This window comes from Amblyomma americanum, chromosome 6 (genome assembly GCF_052857255.1).
Source record: "Amblyomma americanum isolate KBUSLIRL-KWMA chromosome 6, ASM5285725v1, whole genome shotgun sequence".
Taxonomy (NCBI): Eukaryota; Metazoa; Arthropoda; class Arachnida; order Ixodida; family Ixodidae; genus Amblyomma; species Amblyomma americanum.
Window position 1 is genome coordinate 56,640,900 of NC_135502.1, and position 23,234 is coordinate 56,664,133.

Here is a 23,234-nt window from a genome sequence, read left to right on the forward strand (position 1 = left end):
AAAAAAAATTGTAGCTTTTAACTGCCAAAGAGGGGGGTGTGTTCATTATGCAAGTGCATGCATTGCGTAAGTAGGTACAGTATGTGTCCTGGCAGATCTTGAATGGGCACAGAAATTTTATGAATGTAGGTCCTAATGAAAACTGAGTAGAGTTGCATTTTATGAACAAAAAGGAAGCGGAAGATGGGACGGACATTTGAGCGGACGAGCACTTTGTTGGTATGACCTAGTTTTCATAGCTTGTTTAAGCATTTCATTTGTCCCCACAAGACAGCAACTCAGGTGGAGTACTCGGATTCAAACCCGACTGTGGCTGCGTTTCGATGGAGGCGAAATGCATAAGGCACCTGTGTGCTGCGCGATGTCAGTGCACATTAAAGATCCCCAGGTGGTCGAAATTAGACCTCCACTACTGCACCTCTTCCTTTCTTCTTTCACTCCCTCCTTTATCCCTTCCCATATGTTGGGTTTTGTTTCCTTGTCCATAAAGATACGCGAGACAGTTACTATGCCATTTCCTTTACTCAAAAATTGATTTTCAATTGCAATTGCCTTCACGTTATAAGCCAGAAAAGAAAAAAATTGGTGATCTGCTTGTGACAAAAGGATAGCAGCTGGTTTTACATCATGTATTTCAGAAAACATGAAGCTTGAAAACAAAAGGCCCTACATATAAGGTGTTTTACATTCCAGATATTGTAATGCATATGTCTCATCGAAATTCACATTGTAAGTTAGTTCAGCTCAATGCAATGGTCCAATATCTGCCATATTGTTGTCCTGAGAAGCAAATAAGTTCACATTGCATCAGCATGAACGTAGTTCCTGTTACTTTCTAGTGCTTTTTTTTTTTAATTCAGGCTGGTTTAACACATTTGGCAGTGTATAGAGCTCACTGAGTAAACTGTGTAATGAGAGAAAGGAGCACAGTTCCAAGGCCCGAGTAACACTGTTCCAAGAACATAGTCCTGCAGTGACTTGAGGCCTTGCTAAATTTAAGCGGTATATAGTGCCTCTGTGTGGAGTTTTCAGTATGGTACTTGGGTGCCGAGTACTATTGATGCCAACCTGCTCAGACCGAGAACAGTGCCCATTTACTTATGATACGAATAATGCATATAGCTCCATTTTATATCATCCCTCCACCAGTTTTTTTGTCCTTGTGGGATAGCCTGAGATGCTTGATTAATTTTAGAATAATCACTGCCCACTCCTAGCATTTGTTTGTGCTGTTGTGTGATTTAACGACTATGCATAGCTTCTCAAAGTTATAAAATTTTGCACAACTACATGTTGCAGAACAACTGTTTAAATAGGTGTTACTTATGTCACGGAACGCAGGAAATTGAGAGTATTTATAAAAAATCAATGCCAAAATGTCAGCAGAAAGCATGTGCCATTCTGTTGATGACGGTTGCATGTAAATTTGCTATGCAGAAACGTTTATGTTTCAGGCTGGTCATGTTTTGCAATGCAACAGAGAGCACAGATTCTCATTGGAAGGATGTAATTGCTTTTGTTGTCATTCTGGATAGCTTATTACAGAACTTTGCTCCTAATGCTATACTTTGTTTGGTTCATTGTAAGGACGGAGGTCTATTTCTGATTGGAAGAGACAAAGGTACGAGGTTTTGTGGGGGATTCTGAACTTCATATCTGAAGTTATGTGCCACAAGGAACTGAATGATGAGAAAACTAGTCAATAGCAGTTGGTTTAAAGGCGGTAAAGAAAAAGAAAACTGGTAACTTCTTAATGTGTCTGACCATTGATGCAGAAAAGCCAGGTTGAAATAAAATATTTTTACCATGTCTTCCAGCTCTACATTGCTTGAATCAGAGAATGAGGAAAGTGAGGTGGGTGATAGCAACATGAGCGAAGACTGTTTTGCAACTGTAGCTGTGCTATTGGTCACTGGCCACTTCTGCTCCTTGTGAAAAACAAATGCCCTGCATTGTAGTCATTGCTATCGAAGTGTAGCAAAATAGTTTAAAAAACCGCACATAAAAAGATGCCACAGAAAATATATAGGCAACATTTTTTCAAGCTGCCAGTTATGCACTAGTTTGGTCACAGATTAGATTGGGCAGAAAAAATAAAGTGCCTGGCTCACACCGAGGTCAGCAAGAAGTGCTATTTAAAATTCAGCATTGCCATTACGAAAAAAATGTGACAGCTCATCTTCAAGAACCATCACAAAGGTGGCATCTTGGAATACCTAGAATGAACTGTATTCCTCTTTCTCTCAAGGCTTGCAGAATGCAGCAGTGGCAAAGGAAGGGTGAGAACTAAGCAAGGAAACCCCTTTTTCTCTCCTTCCGTAATCCTCTTGTTACGTTTCTGTTTTTGACAAGCCAATACTAGCACCAAATTCTGTATTTTTGAAATCAACTTGCAATGTCCATTTAGTACTTGAAAGGCAAACGAAGGTTTCCTGGATTTCACAAGATAAGTTTGCTGCTGGTGTTCACGTCGAGTAATTTCAACAATGTGCCTTTTAATTTTTTTTTTTTGCCAAAGTTTATTTCTTTGTATTCCAGATCCTGAAACTGGTTTTCATGGCAACATTTTTGAATAAGGGAATGCATTTGACAGGGCTACAGACAATAGAAATGATCTTGGTAGCCATTTCTGCTATCTGTAGCACTGCTTTCCAGACAAAGTTGTGCCACAGAAAATTGAATTTAAAAAGCGGTTTGGAAATTGCAACATGTAGTACATTTGTGTTCTTTAGTTGCCTGCAAGATGGTCTTGCAGGTTATAGGTTATTTATCGATCAGAGGTTCATGCCTCATGATTTGACACATTCCTTCATAGCTCTGTCTTCTCTGCCGTTATCCTAGAAGAGAGAAATAGTCGTGCTGTTCTTCCTGGCCGTCTTTTCCTGTTAACATTTGTCCTGTGCAGTAACAGGCCCATGTAGGTACAATTTATAAACACACTGAAACAATTACTCCGGTGCAGTATCGCGCGGACTTATGAACGGGCGTGCGCCAGCACCTGCGTGGAATTTTATAACATTTGCCAGCCTCATTTTACAGCCTGAAACTTATGACAACATTTGTTGGCAGTGGAGTCAAAGGTACAGAATCGAAACACTCCTTGTCTTCCGACGCAACGAATATAGTCCCCGGTTGCAGCTGATAGTCACCTCTTAAAATGTAGTTTAATGGTGGTACTCATTATTTAAGGCATATTTTGAACTTCGCATTTTCAAAGTCTGAGAGTCTCAAAAAAAAATTTTGTTGATTAGAATGAATTTAGGCCATGGCCAAAGTGAGCTGCTGTTGTGTGCCACTGGCCCATTCAGGCCATGTTTAGACAAGAAGCATCCACAGTTGACGCTAGTTGCACCAGCGACGGTACGAAGCAACCGCACAGCGAGCAGCGTGTAAGGCGGCTGTGTACAGAAACCCCGTGCCAGCCACCCTCCGACTGTGCGCCCTGAGCACGTTGTTGACCTTTTTACCAGCACCAAACCTTCGCCCTGGTGGGCGCGTTTCTGCTCCTGCAGTTGTGCTTGCCTCCTTCCCTTACCGCCTTACCGGATCATCCTCTTCATCCCTATCTATTTCCTCCCATTCTCCTGCGCAATACGGTTGAGGTGGTCCCTCCTAACCGAGAGTTACCATGTTGTGGCTCCTCACATTTTCACACAGCCTCATCCCATATCCCATTATAGTGACCACCCCCCAGGGATAACCAGGGGCGCAACAACTCTGGGACTTAACCTTCCATTCTGGCGCACCTACGGCGTGACCTAAGAAAGCAAGCACGGCCAACGTTTACTGCACACTTCGGTGCACGTAGCTATTGCTCACTGATGACAGGTCTTTCATTCTATAAAACGAGCAGTGGCGAAAACAAATGGGCAGCAGTGCAAAAGCACATCGACACGAATATTAAATGGCCCAGCTGCGCGAACTGCACTAACCCGACTGCCGTTTTAATTCCCTCACCGCTGGTGCTTTCCCAGCGCAGTACAGCGCAGCTGTTTAGCCCTCCCTGTGGTTTGAGTCGCCGAGTGGCGGCCGCCGTTGAAGCCTCGAACGTGACGAGGAGGAAAGCGGAGTAGACGAGAGTGATGGGCGGAACGGTGAAGCGCGGGGTTGGGGGAGTGGCTCGGATTGGACAGATAGCGCCCTCCAAGTGGAGTTCGCGATTTAAATATTGGCGGCTCAAAAGCAGAGGTGAAATAAGGTTAGAAGCGTAGGATTAAAATGTATTTAAAGAAGATTCCGAATTTATAGACCGATTTATTCCACCGGTAAAACAAAAATTAATGTGGATTAGCTCAGCTAATCCAGCATATACAAAGCGAAAGATGTCTGCGTTCACTGTGTTCATTGGCGTTGACAATGTTCTAGACGGCGATGGCTTTGAGGAAAGGAAGGGCATAACTGGCTCCCTGGATATGCGGACGCCTCATTCGTGCTTTGATACATGTGGCGGTGGTGTGAGATGTGGCCTGAATGCATTAGCACTGACAGTGTTGTGGCTGACATGCGGCACTGCAGTAATAGCTAGGCCGCAGCGTCCATTTGGTGATAATCTCTCGCGATCAACCATTAGCTGCATGTCACTTCCCAGGGTGCCAGGGAGGGCGCGCTGCCTATCCAGTGTGCGGAACGCAATCAAAGCAAGCTTTTGCAGTTGGGCACCAACGCCACGTACATGAAAGCGACATTGAGGTCTCCACTGACCCACGGAGACGGTTGTGTGCCTTTCGTGAAAATGAACGGCCTTTGCAAAGTTGTCAACGCCAATGAACTCTATGAACGCCGTCGGCTCGCTTGTTTTGTTTGGTTTTTGAGGAAGGGAAATGACCCAGTAACCGTCTCACATATCTCGGTGGACACCCGAACCGCGCCGTAAAGGAAGGGATAAAGGAATGAGGGAACTAAGAAAGAGAAAACTGAAAATTGAGTTGGATTTTGAGGGCGCTTCGCAGCGGATGAACACCTGTGGCTCGGTGTTACTAGTGGCGCATGCGCAGTAGTGACTAGGGAGCGAGAGAGAAATATCCGCGGCGAGGCGCGCGTTGTGACGTCATGTGCCTCCCCGGAGCACCGCCGAGGCGAAATCGCAAGTTCGCGGCCAGTAAAGCATTCGCTTTAAAATGGCCGAGCACGGTAGCAACTGCCACCACGCCATTTCAAAGGGGACGTTCCTAGCATCCATCCATCGCGAGTAGCGAGCTAATAGCTATCATAGCCATGTTCCGCTAGTTTGCGTCGTGATTTCAGTCGATCAAAGGCAACATGGCACACCTCTAGACGAGCAACGTCCCTACTCAGCTGCGCTGGCCCATCCGGATTACCGAGAATGGTATTGTGACGCATTCGCTGCTCTGTCGCCTCCTGCCAATCGTACAACCACCTTGAATCATGTGCACTGTCAGCAGGTGACGGAGCAGCGAAAGCGTGGTTATGGCACTCGGCTGCTGACCCGAAAGACGCGGGTTCGATCCCGGCCGCGGCGGTTGAATTTCTTTGGAGGAGAAATTCTAGAGGCTCGTGTACTGTGCGATGTCAGTGCACGTTAAAGAACCCCAGGTGGTCGAAATTTCCGGAGCCCTCCACTACGGCGTCTCTCATAGCCTTAGTCGCTTTGGGACGTTAAACCCCATCAAACCAAACTTTTTTTGTGGGCGCATATTGCTTTTCTACAGTACTTTCGAGTTACAGCGCGCGAAAACTGAAACCCTAGGAGAAAAACAGCGCTGTAATAAATTTAAAGCACACTCGAGCATATACTGTTATCTGCAAAAAGAGAACAATATCTGTCATGTTTCTGATTTTTCTGCAACGGGCGTAAGCATCATGCTTTGAGGTCCTTGTCGTTTTCCACTAGCCGTGAGTACTTCAAACGGCAGCTCACCCAAGTGGCACTGCAGAGATAGCGAGCCGTGTTTACGACTTTCGGAAAGATGAACCTCACCCGGCACTCGACGATCTTCTTACATACAGAACATAGATGAATCGTGTTTTTTGTGGTCACAGGGTAAACGACCTTCGATGGTCGCATGGTCAATGACTCGTGGGTCTCTGGTGGTGGCCACCACTTGAAAACAAGTTTAACTGTTGTGGCCTGTCAGGAGTAGTTCGAATTATAAGTGCACAGGAGAACAGCCTTTGTCAAAATAATGCAGTCCACGGGGTTTTCCTTGCAGCGTGAATCGTTTTGTGTGATCTCGAAACCGGGTCGAGAAGCTCGTTTCCTCAAACCTTGCAAGCTTAGGGCTGCCAAATACGCTAAAGAACCCCTCTACACAGCTTGGAAGCAAACCCCTTGGGTTGTACATATTTGACGAAAGCTGTATTCTTACACCTGTCGCCACGGGTGCATGTGAAAGCTGCTTTCCTGACATCTGCCTCTTGAAGCGTTACTCACGCTTGTCGGCATTTTCTTTATTGAATAACTTTTGTGAATCTACAGGGTGTTTCAAGTAACTTGAGCCAAGGATCACCGCGGCTGGCTGAAACCAACGTTTGCCGACCTTTCTACATTGGCTGGGGAGAAATGCGAAGGGGCCCGTTTGCCTGCGTTATTACAGCTGTGCTAGGCCGTCTACGTTAATTCAAAATCGGGGGAATAGCGATCGATATTCCAGGTAATCTGCTCATCACCCCGGGGGAAACTTTCCGCGGGTTGTCCTATTTTAATTTTTAGATAACTAAGACATATAGCCTCGATGCTGCATAACTCGAGTAATGCAGCACCGAGGCAAACATCGAGGCATTACTCGAGTAATGTAAACAGTCTGCGTTGATCAACGCAGACTGTTTGGGGCATCATAATAATGTGGGCAAATGATGAGACGAAAAAATTTTGGAAAATCTCGACAAACTGATTTATGATGAGAAAATGTACGTTCGAATGGCAAAATGGGGGCAGAATCGACTTTAGCGGCCCGAGCATATTATATATTAGCGACCACTGCATTGTCTCCAATTCAGCACATCAGTTTGGTACAGTAAGATAACGGCACGGACTTTATACCTTTTCTGCAAGGGGGTAACACTTGGCTCGACATTTTATGCAGCTTATAAGAGAGTGCTACATTGGCCTTTTAGCTGTTTGCTACGCTGTACTCGAATTAAATAGCGTGGACAACAATGGGCAGGGGCGACACGGAAAAGACTTGGCACTGTCGTAGGCAGGTTGGGTTGTCCGTTTCATGAACGAACAAAAGAAACAGTCTTTCAAAAAAACTCTTTCAAAAGTTTTACTGTGCTCTTCATGAAAGCCATTGAAATCGACACACAACACCTATGTCGGTGTAGAACTGTCTCAACAGTTTTACTCTTCGTGAAAACCATCGGAATAAATACACGACGCGTACAGCCACTCATTTATAGTCGCCTATAAAGTTGCTTTCTTTGTGGTCAAATGATAAGGCATGTAAGCTTGCTCAAACGAGGCCGCCGAACTTGTGTATCAAAAAGTGGTCATGCGCTCTGAGCAGAATCTTGCCAGCAGTGGCAATTCGTCTTCTCGGCGGTCGAATTTCGATGGAGGCGAAATTCTAGAGGCCCGTGTACTGTGCAATGTCAGTGCACGTTAAAGAACCCCAGGTTGTCGAAATTTCCGGAGCCCTTCACTACGGCGTCCCTCATAGCCTCAGTCGCTTTGGGACGTTAAACTCCCATAAACCAAACCAAACCGTCTTCTCGGAAGGCGCCCGGAGAGGCCACTGGAAGAACAAATTCGTTACTGCACTTTTGGAGGCTGTCAGACTGTTTTCTTAACTGCCCTGTCGAGTGTGTGCGCCCAAACAGATGCACCGGCTAGAATCTTTAGGGATCAGGCGGCAAATCCAAAGGAGGATTAACACTGAGTGCCAAACAAATGGGCTCTTTGGCAATTCTAGAGGCACAAATGTAACGCCGTAATGTTCCTCTTAATTTATTTTCTTTTTTCATGGACGTTGGTTTTCTTTATCCGAAGTTCACCTCGGGCAGTATGTCCATACCGCACGACTGGGACGCAACCCAACGGACTCCACAGGAGTGTTATTTGACGTTGCGCATTCTTCGGCATTGAAGCTGAGGCAGATATGTTTGTAGTTAAGACGCAAGCTTCAGGAGCTTGGAAGACGGCTGCCGATGCAGCTTTGCTTCCGTTCACCTGTCAGAGGCTATAGGCGTGTACCGAGCTTATTTCTTTCTGGTGCATAATATGTAAAAAAAAACACACACACATTCGTCGTGCCAGCAACGTACACTTCGTCTTCGTGTTTGTACTTCATTAGCCATCGTAAAAAGGAAGACCCTGCTCTGGAATTGATGACTGTCGAAGCCACCCGAGCTGCTCTCACGTCTTTTGATCGCTCGCGAAAGTGTGCGACCGTCTCTAGTCGTTCGGGTGCGAAGTGCCGTTCAAACAATCGGTCAGTTATGATACGAAGCTCTTTGGACGATGTCATTTACTACGTGCACGACGGCCGTGTTCTGGCGGGCTAACGAATGTCACTACGCGATCCTCTGCCGCGGTAGCACTCCGTTGCACGCCTGCTTGGTCCCTCCGAATTCGGCGCGTATCACGCAGCCGTTGCTCGCTGCCGCCGGCGAGACGTTTGTTCGGACACGAATGACATCGCCGACTGGACCCGTGACTAGAACCACACGACTAGCGAGCTGGCGCAAGTTTTCCCCTTACTCTATCATTCTGTATCGCAACCACTGGAGCCGATTTCCGGTGACCTTAGCCAACCAACATGCACCGAAAAACGCCTATTCCGATCACTGAGATCACCAGGATAACTTTGCGGAACACACTCATTCAGCACGCGCTCGATGGCTCCTTGTGGCTAGGCCGCGCACAGTCACAGTCTGGCCATGGCACACTCAGTTTCAGGCGCTTTGGTTTCGCACATGGTTGCTGACGGTGAGCAGTATCTCCGGGCTGGGTAGTGTGCCTCGCCTCTGCAGCTCTTCGTACGTGGGCAGAGTGGCAGCGTCCGGGACGGGCGTGACGTCCACCTGGACTCCAGGCCTCGCCGACGGCGGCCGGCTGGGCCTGGGGGGTACCGGAGGTCTGGACTCGGGTGGCTGCTGTTGCTGTTGGGCAGGTTGTGCGACGGACGGCGGTGCCGGCCCACCGCCGCTGTCTGACACCGCAGCACCGAGCGCGGGCAGCTCACTGCCGGAGTTGGTCCAGTCGAGGGAAGGGTACTTGATGGCCTCGTCGTACGGAGGCGGTAGCTCGTTGCGGGGCGTCGCCAGGACGAAAGGCCGATCGCGGACATCTCGGGACGCCACTACAGACAGGGCCCCCGTGCCTTCGCACTGCGAAAGAAAAGACGAGAAATGTTCACGCATTTCCGTTGGCAAAGAATGAACACGGGCTGGTAGTAGAAACTGAATAAAAAAGCAGCTCCAAGGACAAAGACACGACGCTAAGCAGGTTGCGTCTAGAACATTTCTTTGTGCTTTGCCTCGCACTCTGCACAACATACATTTCCTTTTGCCTACTCTGGTGTACACTACTGGTTCGACCGAGAGGTCTGCGTACGAAAGACGATCGTTTTCTCATTCGTCGAGTGTTTTCAGTCACTCCTAGCGGTTTTTATTTGAAGTTTGTTTTCTTACGAAAGAAAGCCGGGAGCTCCTTTCGTGTTTCTCAATTTTTTTTTCTGACAAGGGTTATCACCGAGGACTTGACACCTGCGCTTCCAGAGCAAAAACATAAAATTCTGGGAGCCTGAGATCGAGCGGCGCGCAACAGGACACAGATGACGATTAAAGCATAGAAATCCTCACGGCCGGCGTCATGTAAGTTTCAGCCAAGGTCGATCTTCCAATCACGCTTAAAACCGTCCATTAACGGTTGTCGGGCAATAAAGCTAATGAAACCACACACCGCTGGCCTTACCGTGAGTTGAGCCTTTAAGCCATGGGAGACTAGCAGTGGCCAGAATACGTTGAGAGGAACTGACATGCGTATTATCTTAAGGCGAAGAAGCACTAATTAAAATTTATGGCCATGAAATAACGGAAAAGTAACGTGCGGTACTTCTTTTCCGTAACGGTAACGCGTTACCTTTTTTTTTATAGGTAACGTAGGGCGGTAACACGTTCCTTTTTTTTCCAGTGTAACGAGTAACGTATTTAATTACTTTTTTTCGGTAACGCCTACAACCCTGGATGCTTCTCATCTGAAAAGTTCCCTTATGTCTTGCGAATGAACGCGGCCGAGGGCGACCGCCAATTCTCATCACTGACGGCGTATACGTGTGCGCTTGATGTTATCGCCGCCGCCGAGTTTCTTTGCTTTGTGGGCACAGGTTGGCACAGCGAACATTGAGATCTGCCCCCGCCTAGCTGATTGCCTGTTGTCTACGGTCGTGCTTGCGGTCACAACCTCGTGACAATACTGTCTGCGAGTGATAACCGGTACTGCCTCTATGCTGCTTAGGAATGACTGAATACGTACTTACACGGCTCCTAGGCAGGGATTCAGCATTGTGGCTTACTATACATTATTATTTTCACTTCATCTCTTTCCCCATTCCGTCGCCCTCCCCGTGTGGAGTAGCCGGGCAGTAAAAGGCGCCTGCCCTTACAAAAACATTTTAGACAGCCTACTGACTGTCCATAGACTTTTGTGTATCAAGTATATAGACTAGTCCTATAAAGAAATCCTATAGTCTGTAGTTAATAGAAATCCTATAGACAGTCTATAGACAATCTATAAATGTATGGCCATAAACTTTTAGAAGACCTTGTCTGTAGACTGTGAATAGACAACAGTGAATATCTATAGGAATGAAAGAGAGTCTATAAAGAGTACATAGAAAGTAGATAAACCATTTTTATAAGGGTGTGTCAAACCTCGTTCCCATTCTCTTAATACGGATAACTAGCTCGCGCTTTGCACAATATAGATGAGGACAAATATTAGGTTCGGGCAACCTAAAAAGATTGAAAAATAAACAGAACGCGCCACCGAGTTGGCTCAGTAGTTGTATGGTGCTCGGTTGCTGACTCTATAAAAGACGCGGTTCCCTGCCTAGAAGCCGTGTAAGCACGTATTCAGTCATTCCTAAACAGTATAGCCACCACCCTGCCAAGGCCTTCCGGTACCTCCTCTCCTTCCTGGAGGCCACCGGTCTCTCTGGCCGCCTCTAGGCCTCAGGGGGCAGCACATGTCACCTGACATGATCATTGCGGCTGCGCGCCTACCCTCTCCTTTCACTCTTTTTCCCCTCCCCCTCCTCCTTCTACGACACGCCGGCAGTGGGCGTGGAGGCTAGCCCTCCAGTAGACAAGCCCTTGTCTTCCCACTTTTCGTCCTTCCTTCAACCACAGAAGAAGAAGAAGCCGCGGCGATCGAGTCAAAATGATAGAGACCCGTGTACTATGTGATGTCAGTGCACGTTAAACCCCAGGCGGTCGAACCCTTCACTACGGCGTCCCCCATAGCCTGAGTCGCTTTGGGACGTTACACCTCAGAAACCAAACAAAACCAAACACGCGAAACGTACTGGGCGCCAGCGACCAGATAGAGTACCTCTCCCGCAACTCCAAACCGGGCCTGTCATCGCAGCGTCTTTAAGTGATAGCGCTAAGGCTCCCGTTCTGAAGAAAATTGGGCGTATTCGGCATTGTTAGCAACAAATCCCCGGAGAAGCAGCCTAAGTGGGCCACCTAGATCACATGACCTTGTGGCGTGATCACATCCTGCCCATGGGATTGCGAGAATACTGACCAGCGTGGCAGGTAGCAGTTAAATTAATGATTGCTCGCGAGAGGTTCCTCTAGAGAGCAACCTGGTCGCACAACCCCCCTTCCCCGGTGGCAGCACTTGCCATCGCAGGGCAGTGGCGCATCGCTTAACCGCTGCACCACTGCACCAGGAATGGTATGGGGACTACCAAGGATCTGTGCATGTGAAGTCGAGAATGACCAATTCTGCATATATGGACTTCATCACATGCACATCACTTGCCGAGCGGTGAAACCTCGCCTGCAGAAACAAAAACATACATGAACTACCTGTGGCCATACAGAAACCGGAACCGGATGTTATCGCGCGGAGCTTGTTTCTTGGCACTTGGCCAGCCGGCTACCGTTCAGCGCTACCACGCCACACAAGTGTGGCAAGCGCGTCCTTCCTATTTTTTTTTTTTTGAACGGGGCCACCAGCCCCGTGCAGTGACTGAAATGGGTGCAATCGGCGGCGGCAAACAACGTGCCTGTGATCCAGTGAACAGGCGAAAGTACTAGAGAACGACATGCTTTGTCATCAAGGCGTTGGTTCTTACCCGTGTAGCAGGTTCAAATAACGTGCCGAAATGGGCCGAGCGAAGAGCCATCTCGTGACTCCTAGAGGAACTATAGAAGAAAACTATAGAGGAACTATAATTCCTCTAGGCGCCACCTATAGTCCCCTATTGGGGACCTTTCAACGACGCGGGCCATTGTGTCCCCTGCTCCATGTCTTGCGCGCCGTGGTGCAATCTCACTAGGGAGCCCATCTTAAACGAAATCCTGTCACCTGCCAAGTACATCAAAACGTATCTCAAGGCCCCTTCAGCCTCGCGAATTGAGCTATGACAGGACGTGTGACGTGGATCAGATGAGACTTGCTAAGCATCGCGCGACTCTGCATAGAACCGAAAGGCCCTTTGCGCTGCGGAGGACGCTTCCTTCATTCTTGCGTCCGAAAGGTCATTCATGAGCGCAGCGACACCGAGGTTACTACTGGGGCAGCGCCCGCGAAGGCAAGGTGCGCGCCGAGGCGGCGTGCAGCGCTCCGGCCTTGCGTGACGTCGAGGGTACACCGTCGCGGCCCGTCCAGTGGCGTTGGTGCACGCGGCCTCGGAGAAAGCGGTAGCTGCGCGGCGGAGCGAGTCGGTTGCCCGTCTGAATCGGCCGCCTCTTTCGGCCTTGAACCGACCGCTGCGAGACGTGCCCGTTGAACGCGGTGTGTGCGTGTGCGTGCACGTGTCCAACCACGAGGACTTATGTACGCTAAACGAAAAATGTTCATGATGATGCAAAGATGACGCACAACACTGGGGTGCTTTACTGTTGATTGGCTTCTAGGAAAGGAAAAGACGCAGTAGCTGTCTCACATCCATGTTGACACGTCAACCGCGCCGTGATGCCTGTATAAAAATTTTCTATGAACACTCTGTAGACTTCTTATAGACTCCTTTGCCTTCCTAGAGATATGTATTTGTGTCTATTCGTAGTCTATATTCTGTCTATTGGCAAAAGTCCACTCAAAGAGTATGGCCATAAATCTTTAGATTGTCTATAGACTGTCTATAGGATTTGTATTGCCTATAGACTAATCTAGGATTTGTCTATAGAGTCTATACACTTTATAGACAGAAGTCTATGGATAAAGAAAAATTTTGTAAGGTTTGGTTTGGTTTATGGGGGTTTAACGTCCCAAAGCGACTCAGGCTATGAGAGACGCCGTAGTGAAGGGCTCCGGAAATCCCGACCACCTGGGGGTTCTTTAACGTGCACTGACATCGCACAGTACACGGACCTCTAGAATTTCGCCTCTATCGAAATTCGACCGCCGCGGCCGGGATCGAACCCGCGTCTTTCGGGCCAGTAGCCGAGCGCCATAACCACTCAGCCACCGCGGCGGCCTTTTTGTAAGGGTGGAAGGGATGAAGGAGAGAGTGAAGGAAGGGAGAAAAAGAAGCCGGAGTGGAGCGCCTCGGAATAATTTAGGCCACCTAAGGTTTTGTTTTTTTACCGTGCGCTGACATTGAAGAGCAAACGAGCGCCTTCTGCGTTTCGAGTCCTCGGGCTCAGCAGCCGAGCGCACAAACCACAGAGCTAGCGCGGCGACGTGAGGTGAAGATAAAGAGTCCCCGGAAATTTTGCTGGCCGGCGCTGAGCATTTTCGCGACTGACTTTAGTCAATTTCTGTGCAGTGCAGCGACGGAGCGAGGCGCCACGCGGCGTAGAGTTTCTTTTAGTGCGACACGTAGCGCTACTAGGCGCATTTTCTGATTTGGGGCATACGCTCGTACATACGTCGCTGAAGCCTGTTTGTGGCCGCCTTCTCACCGGGTTGTGAGCAACCTGCCATGTGTGTACACCTAGCAGGCCAGTTGAAGGCCTGGGTGAAGGGTACACCTAGGTGAAGGCCTTCAAGGTAAATGGTTTGGTTTATGGGGGTTTAACGTCCCAAAGCGACTCAGGCTATGAGGGACGCCGTAGTGAAGGGCTCCTGGAACTTCGACCACCCGGGGTTCATTAACGTGCACTGACATCATCGCACAGCACACGGGCCTCTAGAATTTCGCCTCCATCGAAATTCGACCGCCGCGGCCGGGATCGAACCGGTTCAAGGTAAATGCCTTCAGGGTAAAGGCATTTAGGTCAAAGACCTTCAGGGTAAATGCCTTTAGGGTAAATGTCCTTCCGGGTACAGGTCTTTTCGTAGAAGGCCTTTAACACATAAAAACCATAAGTGCCCACCATAACTAGTGCTACTGCATGATATTCCGCCGTTAGCCACGCTAAACCGTCTGCTATTTTTTTTGCATTATTTCGAAGTATATTCTTCTCGTACACCTTCCGTGCGCAAAGCCCGCTTGCATTTCCATCTCGTACTGTGTGACATCAGCGTGTCTCGCGTAAAACCTGCTGGTGTAAATGCTAAATAAGAACCACGCATTTCCTCGCTCCAACTGCTGATCTATATATGCGCAAATTTGGGCACAGAAGCTCAAGGAAGCAATCGGCTTGCCCAGACAGAGTTATTGCATGCTGTGTGGGGTTTATCGTCATCGAAGTGCATATGAACCGTGAGTGACACTGGATGGGAGGCCTGCGGATATCATTTAGACCACGTATAGGCTTCATTAACGCGCCGCGACATCGCGCAGCACATGGGCATGTTTTCGTGTCGCCTCCGCCGAAATGCAGCTGCAGTGGCCTGGATTCGATCCAGCGTCCTTGAGCCCAGTAAAGCGGCACGCCATACATTATAAAGTAACCGTGGCGGATCACAGGCTGATTTAATCGAATCCTTACAGTGCTTAATGCCAGACGTGGCCGTGATCCGACACTGCCTTGGCAAGGCTAATGACGGCATCGCCTGTGCTCACAACACACGCCGGTATCTCGCTCGATGCGTTGTCCTTTAAGTCAACGGCCTGCAAATAAATGTGTCTATACTTTTTGATTCCCCTTCCTAACTCTCCCTGGCTGACGGCCGTTGCCCGAAGGCCTCGCCGTGGCGGAAGCGGCAGTGTGAACAGGAAGGCCTTACGGTTCGATCGGTGAGGAAGTGACCTCAACAGGACGGAATAGCGACGGAGCAAACAAACAGCGCGGCGTGTATAAAGAATGCTCGAAAGGTATGCACGAGAAGAAGGCACGCGTGTTACCGGGGGAGTAACGTGACCGGACGTCCTGCACTGACGCGGACACTCTCGTTTGAGACGCAATTCGCTCGGGTCGTTGACTTCTTTTACGTCAGAGAATCTCCACGTTCCGTCAGTGCGGAAACCACGCGCCGTGCGCTGTTTTTTCTTCCGTGTTCGTGTCTCTTGTTTGCTTCGAATTGCCCCGCCGCAGTGGCTCAGTGGTTAGGGCGCTCGACTACTGATCCGGAGTTCCCGGGTTCGAACCCGACAGCGGCGGCTGCGTTTCGATGGAGGCGAAACGCTAAGGCGCCCGTGTGCTGTGCGGTGTCAGTGCACGTTAAAGATCCCCATGTGGTCGAAATTATTCCGGAGCCCTCCACTACGGCACCTATTCTTCCTTTCTTCTTTCACTCCCTCCTTTATCCCTTTCCTTACGGCGCGGTTCAGGCGTCCAAAGATATATGAGACAGATACTGTGCCATTTCCTTTCCCCAAAAACCAATTATTTATTATTATTATGTTTGCTTCAAAAGTTTCGTATCGTTTCTGTGCGGTTGTGAAGTGAGCACATAGCATGCTAAAGGACGTAAGTGAACGTACACACAACGGCGTACTTATAAAGCCGACTTTCCGTTATGTTGTCATATCGGTTCATGCGTATTTTCCTTTAATTCGACAGCGTTAGAAAGGCCACGGACATATAGCCACACTTTTCTGTGTACAGGCGAAAATTCGCTATTCTGAAATAAAAAGCTAGGTGTGGGATAATTCGGACAATAAATAATCACCGAAAGGTAGATCACAAGCGCCATCGGCTGTGATGATCACAGTCCGTTACAATTTGGTGCGCTCTGAAGCACTTCTCAGATGAACCGCGCCCGAACGCGGCCGAAGTTAAACCTCTAGTCAAACTATATATATATATATATATATATATATATATATATATATATATATATATATATATATATATATATATATATATATATATATATATATATATATATATATATATATATATATATATATATATATATATATATATATATATATGCATGCACGTCGCCCTACGCTTTATGTAGTTATCTATGGGTGCCCTAAAAAGCTTAAGAGCCTAGTTTCCTTATGGAACAAGCTCACTGACGTATCACTGAAGATATACATGTCAGTGATATGTCAGTGAACTTGTTCCAGGAGGAAATTAGGTCCTTAGGCTATTTAGGGCATAGATAACTATAGAAAGCGTGCTGTGACGGGAATCTTTTCCTCTGTTAGGTTTTCTTATCTTTTCATGTTTTCATCTGCGCATGTCTGGTTTCATTACTGAAGGGTATATATACATGTGTGATCTTCACTGAAATAAACGCAGTTGATCGTCCAGCTTCGTCCTGCGTGCCTCTCTGCGTCTGCGTCCTTCCGTTCGTTTTATTTGCTCGAAATAGGTATCAACTCGCCAAGCTCTCCACTCTACTAGCCCAATGCAGCCTACTGTCGGCCATAAAGTATTGCGACTATGTGAGCCAACATCATGTCACATGTCTCGTTTCTCGTGTTCCGTGTTTCCTTTTCTCTTTGTTTTGCTGCTCCTTCCCGGAAAGAAACAACCCCCCCCCCCCCCCCGCCCTTTCCCATCACTGAATGGAGACAGCGTGCCTGAAGGCGGTGGAAGGAAAAGTCTTGGGCGTTTATGCTCGGCCATGAAGGGAGGGACGCAAATCGCCTGGGAGAGAGAAAGAAGACGCTCAAGCGACGACGGGAAAGAAAGAAGGAGAAACGCGGCGGAAAATGAAAAAGGACAGCCGCGCAGGCGGGGTCTCGGAAGAGGGAGATGGCGAGCGGCACGTCCTCCTCTCCCACTCACCGTGACCAGGGTCGGGTTGGAGAACGCCTCGGCCGCCTGTCGCCGCTGGCGTCGAATCTGGTCGCGCGCCCGCTTGAGGATGTACACTCGCCACAGAATGACCACCATCCAGAAGAGCAGGTTCAGCACCAGTACCACGATCAGGATCCTGTAAAGGCGAAACGGTAAGGGACGGGGCATGAGGGGCGCGCGGCAATTCGCATGCGTGTGCGTGCGTTGCGTGTATGTGTAGCACTGCTCTCGATTCGTTTTATCGGTCACGCATCTCCGCCTTGAGTACGGTCGGAGGGAGACGAGAATCCAGCCTCCTTCAGCCTCTCTCTTTTCGAGGGTCGTGCACTGCGGGATTAGTGCAGAGAGGCATAGCCTTTCTTGGATGACCTTCGGTAGACAATTCCCTTTATTTTGCATTGAACTTTTTTTGCCAGACAGTGACAGAGCCCAGAGTGAAACGAAAAGCAGTTAACGGCCTCGGGTCTTTCTTCGTCGAGATTACCATATTTCCCTTATTTGCTGGCCGGGAACTTTAGCGTAACTGGCATGCCTGCCGCAGGCACAATATTCACTCCTTGCCGGTTTCTTCAAGAACAGGCTAGGAGTAGAAATAAAAAGCACGTTTCATTTTCATCTCCTTTTTTTTTGTTTTGCATCTCTAAGCTCCGGATTAAAAGCGACCATTCGGGCTCGTTTTGACGCACGTCGGAAAGTAAGGACGTGGAAGTTTTTGCATGTTAACTGCCTCCGTCAAGTGGTAGTGGCACCGCGGCCGAGTATCGAGCCCACGACCCCTTGCTCATCCAGCTCAGCAATGAAATGCCAGCCATACAGGGGACAAAAAAGTAAATAAATAAAAGAGGAAGCAGTACAAAGGCACTGGCAGTCATTGTGTTTGACGTTTGCTTTGTTCGCGAAAGCTGAACACGCCAGGTGAGCGCCAGTGCTGACGCACGACTCTTTCGAGTTGTCGACCGCGCATTCCGCGAGTGAACGACGCACGCTGCTTCGGATCCGGCATCGCCGCGATACTATCTTGCTCTTGCTCTCGCATGTTCATGCAACGCTCCGCGTGATCCGGCGGGGTGGCTTACGCTCACACTGTGATATTCGCGGAACTCGATCCGGCACAGACATGTGACACATGCGCGGTAGGATGAACGTACTACTTAGGCTATTCCCTTACTGCATCCTTTCTCGTATGCGCGCAACGTCACAGGTACAGGTCCCTCCTAATAAGAAAGGAATGAAAGTGCTGGGCATTCAAATAATGATTACTCCACACTAATGCGTGACAAGCACACTTTTTCCCGTTTTCTGGCCTTAGTCGGATACAACTTAAGAGCGAAGCGGCTTTTCCTCGTCAAAGGACCCCCTTCCAGGCAATGGCGTCGGCAGATTCTCATGAGCCTGCTAGCGTGACAATGCAGGGAGTGGCAGATACAATGCAGGGAGGGGGCTATCCCAGACCATGGAAGGAGGGGACTATCTGCTTTTATCAGCCACTCCCTGCATTGTCACGCTAACAGGCTCAAGAGAATCGGCCGACGCCATTGGCTGGAAGGGCGTTCTTGACGAGAAAAAGCCGCTTCGCTCTTGAGTTGTATCCGACTATAGTTCCCCTCTTGGTGTGGGTATCTTGATTGTTTTAAACTTAGTTAATAAATAACTAAAAATTCGTCTTTTCAAGCATACTGATTGTTCGCTTTCATACTGGAGAGGTCTGTATGCTCAACGGCAAAAAAAAAAAAAAGCGAGTTTAAAAAGGAATGAATGTCACGAGTTGGCTGTAGAAGCGCGACAGCTAGTTGTTGAGCGAACTACAGAGTACCTATATATCCATGAGGAAGTAGCTCTACAAGACGACAGCTGGATATCGCATAGCCGTCACGCGTATCCTGTAAACGACGAACTTTTCACTTCAGAATGGTTAAGAAACGGCTTGCAGCTGCGTTCTGCATGTGTCTATCTCATACGTGGGTCCAGATACTACTTCAGTTTCGTCACCATCATGGTCGCCGTCTTGATGGCCTTGAATCTGGTCACGAATTCACTGTCACATCCCAGTTTGCCCGCACTTCACGCTTCACCATTGAAACACTCCTCGGTTATCCCGGCCTCCGCTCCTTTGAAAACGACGTTGACGCTGTATTCACACTGATCTCTTGGCTCTTCGGTTTTCTTCCGCCCTCCATGACTAAACCATGTCTACTTCCACTTCATTTTTTTTAACCCACTGCTGGTTCGCCGTCCCTGTATAGTGAGTGCCTCGGGCGCTCATTTGTTGAGCATTTCGGCGGCGACTAGTCGTTCATGTCGTCTTCCAATCCTTCAGCAACATTCTGTTCATACGACGATCGCCGTTGGTGCCCCAAGGAGGATCGTTTTCGGGGTTCAAATCCTGAGAGCTCAGGGCCTGGAGCTTGTCTGAGAGTTTTCTTTTATCATCGTTATCATCGCTTAGGAGCGTCACACTTATTCTACGTTCATCATAATCAGCAGCAGCATATGTCCACAGCAGCGGCCAGTTTATCCTTCGCAAACGTCCTAATCTCATCCGACCACATGACAGCTTCCTGCCTCCGGCTACTTTGGAATTCGCCCTGCTACCCTAACGGACGTCGGGACCGTGCAGCGATGCAGGCTCAATTGGTAGCACTGTAACCTTGTAATGCCCTGCGAGTCACGTATATATAGACTGTCCCATTGTGATCTGCTCTCTTCGTAGCGCGGAAAACGATATGAAATCCTGAATGCATATATGATTTTTTTTTCTCTCAGAATATTACAGAAATCACATTTCGCAACACATTCACTCCCTCCTTTATCCCTTCCCTTACGGCGCGGTTCAGGTGTCCAACGATATATGAGACAGATACTGCGCCATTTCCTTTCCCGCCCAAAAACCAATTATATATTATATATAACACATTTCTCAGACCTTACTCACTGTGTCAGACACAAATGCACAAAAGACATAAAAGCTTCAGCGGGTGCACAGCTGTATCAACAGGTGACTGAACATTTATTGTACTTTATATTAATACGGCGCGTCTTCAAAATAATTTGCTAGATTTCTGCTACCTAGAAACTTCAATCTGTAGTTGTTACAAATTCAGCACTCAAAGCAAGTTCGCATTGCATGGCTGAGCCTTGTGTGTCGTACACTGTTCCTAACAGCAGCAACCCCTCAGTCATTGGCCGGAAGTTACCCGTTCTTTTAAGACGGTCGGCGCAACCTAACCTTTCTTCCGCGTACGCGTTGAAGTATATGTGCTGCGGATCCCAGATTGTATAATTGCTTTGCGTCCACCTTTCAGCTCTGAGATTCCTCATCTATGAACTTTTACAGCATCGGCACGCGCCTGCTTTTCTGTAGTGCACTGTTTTTGGCAGCCGTGTATAAGTTGTTTTCCGCACTTCGTCCATGCTTTTCTGAGTTGTCTTCAAGCTGCTCATGTATATCTTGCATGTATACAATACAATTTTATTCGCTCCCGCAGTCCATTCTCGCCCTCTTTCCCTTCCCTTTCCAGAAACTATTCTACTTCGAGCTACCACGCAAACCTTACTCGGTAAACTTTCGGCTGGATTTATAGCCACGGTAAACCTGAGCGTGCACACAAATACTCACTTAAGTGCTTACAAAGCACGCCGTATTCGTTGGCCGTGTTGTAAGAAAAGGCTCGAGCACCTTACTCACGTGCTTGCAAGTCGTGTCGAGGCCGTTAACTGTATGCAGTAATGAGATACAGGAGCTTACTTACAGGTTTCGTCGTGTCCGTTAAATTAGGTGTATTGGGAAGCAGGCGTGGGCAGCTCACTGAGGAACATAAAGGACACGTTTTATTCTTAACTATGCCGTAAAATAGACGCGAGCGTGCTGCGTATGCGAATAATATAAAATGTTCCTTCATCGTATCATCTACGGTAGCACCTGGCGCCCATTCGCATGGTCTACCCAGACTCACCCTTTGCTTTGCCTGATCTCGCGAGGCACGGGTGGATGCTCGGAGAGCCGTGCGCTACTCTCCGTTGTGCACTGGTTAGCAGCTGCTTCTTCGCTGCTTGCCATCTCGGCGCATTGTGCCCTCGGAACCCGACATCGCCCGGGTATTCTTTGAATTGTCATGCGCATCATGCACACTTGCCACTAGCAGCTGCGATGCTGACGGCAGTAGTAAATTTAAAGGCGGTTCGTTCCCTTTGTTCGGAGGGGTTCAGACCTCAACAAACGCGGTGATTCGGCGGTGACGAAGGAGGAGATGACCGATGATGCAGAAGATGAAACGAAGAAATATATTTACGGAAATATACAAAGGCAAACTGTAAGTTAGGCAAGTAAAGTGGCACAGCAAATACAAACTGCAACTTAAAGAAGACCCGCCGCGGTGGCTCAGTGGTTAGGGCGCTCGGCTACTGATCCGGAGTTCCCGGGTTCGAACCCGACCGCGGCGGCTGCATTTTTATGGGGGAAAAACGCTAAGGCGCCCGTGTGCTGTGCGATGTCAGTGCAAGTTAAAGATCCCCATGTGGTCGAAATTATTCCGGAGCCCTCCACTACGGCACCTCTTTCTTCCTTTCTTCTTTCACTCCCTCCTTAATCCCTTCCCTTACGGCGCGGTTCAGGTGTCCAACGATATATGAGACAGATACTGCGCCATTTCGTTTCCCCCAAACCAATTGTTATTATTAATTAAATTAAAGAAAAACAATCTTGCAGAGAGAAACAACCCTTCAGTACCCTATTATCGACTAAACGTTTATTAGTTAAAGCCTATAGGTGCTGTGAAAGTTACGTGCCAAGCATGGAGCCTCTACCTAGACTGATGTCTAATGCATTTGCGCCCCATTTTAAGGGCTTGACTGAAAAGTTAGTACGGTCATGTTCCGAAGCCCGGCCTAGGCTTCGCTAATCAATGAAGTTTTAATACAAAGTAGCCACAACCCCTGGAGGTTGGGCACAACCTCAAACTCAGGGCTTCGCTAAATAAAGAGTACCGCCGTCGTAGCGGCGCTGTTAAGCCGACGATGATAGTGGTCCTATATATGCTCCCACAGGAACACTATCTAGACGATGATTTCCGCGCTTTTGTGTATGTTTGCGGGGGACGTATGGGCGGGGAGCTCCGAGAACTCTTCGTGTAAACCGGAGGCATCAGTAAGCTCAAGCCACAGCTGGTTGATGAGCAAAGCATGCGAGGTGTGCTCAAGCTAATGCTAATAAAAAAAAAAGACTAAACGGGGCCGCGAACGAAAGTGAAATTGCGGGAGCCTAGGGCTGCATAAGACGGTGAGTGTTTCACGAAAACTACGGTGGCCATGCAGCGAGCAACCACGGCCCGTAAAGTGAGCCGCGAACTTGTCCAACTGAAAACTAAAGAATTATGATATGGGCAGAATCTCTGCTGCAGCCGCCAAAATTCTGAGAGAAGGGCAAGTACCATCAGAGCTAACCTCACTGATCTGGTCCCCGGCTCATCACGGCCTGTGGGGGAACGAGAAGGCGCACGCGATCGCCCGAGTGCTCACTTTCCGTTCGATAATAATAATAATAATAATAATAATAATAATAATAATAATAATAATAATAATAATAATAATAATAATAATAATAATAATAATAATAATAATAATAATAATTGGTTTTTTGGGGGAAAGGAAATGGCGCAGTATCTGTCTCATATATCGTTGGACACCTGAACCGCGCCGTAAGTGAAGGGTAAAGGAGGGAGTCAAAGAAGGAAGAGAGAGGTGCCGTAGTGGGGGGCTCCGGAATAATTTCGACCACCTGGGGATCTTTAACGTGCACTGACATCGTACAGCACATGGGCGCCTTAGCGTTTTGCCTCCATAAAAACGCAGCCGCCGCGGTCGGGTTCGAACCCGGGAACTCCGGATCAGTTGTCGAGCGCTCTAACCACTGAGCCACCGCGGCGGGGCTTCCGGTCGATCGCCGCTGACGCGCCGCCTCCACGCGAGGAACACCTCCCATCGGGTGACGAACTCACAAAATTCCTTGAAATAATTTCTCA

The 23,234-nt window shown here is 48.4% G+C and overlaps 2 protein-coding genes across 9 annotated transcripts in view; one reads left to right on the forward strand and one right to left on the reverse strand.

The window, feature by feature from the left end:
* Positions 1 to 7,210: 7,210 nt before the first annotated feature.
* LOC144093520 (uncharacterized) overlaps positions 7,211 to 23,234 on the reverse strand; it is a 76,875-nt gene continuing 60,851 nt past the window's right edge. For all 7 annotated transcript variants that reach the window (XM_077626997.1, XM_077626998.1, XM_077626994.1 and 4 more), the window contains 2 exons: positions 17,206 to 17,353; positions 7,211 to 9,288 (listed from right to left, as the gene is read on the reverse strand). In XM_077626997.1, the coding sequence (XP_077483123.1) occupies positions 8,854 to 9,288; positions 17,206 to 17,353 (583 nt within the window). In that variant the 3' untranslated portion in view covers positions 7,211 to 8,853. The remainder of the gene's footprint in view (positions 9,289 to 17,205; positions 17,354 to 23,234) is intronic.
* The window catches only part of LOC144093519 (carnitine O-palmitoyltransferase 1, liver isoform-like), a 114,248-nt gene continuing 108,243 nt past the window's right edge, over positions 17,230 to 23,234 (forward strand). For both annotated transcript variants that reach the window (XM_077626989.1, XM_077626991.1), the window contains exon 1: positions 17,230 to 17,369. The gene's annotated coding sequence lies outside the window, so the exon portion shown is untranslated. The remainder of the gene's footprint in view (positions 17,370 to 23,234) is intronic.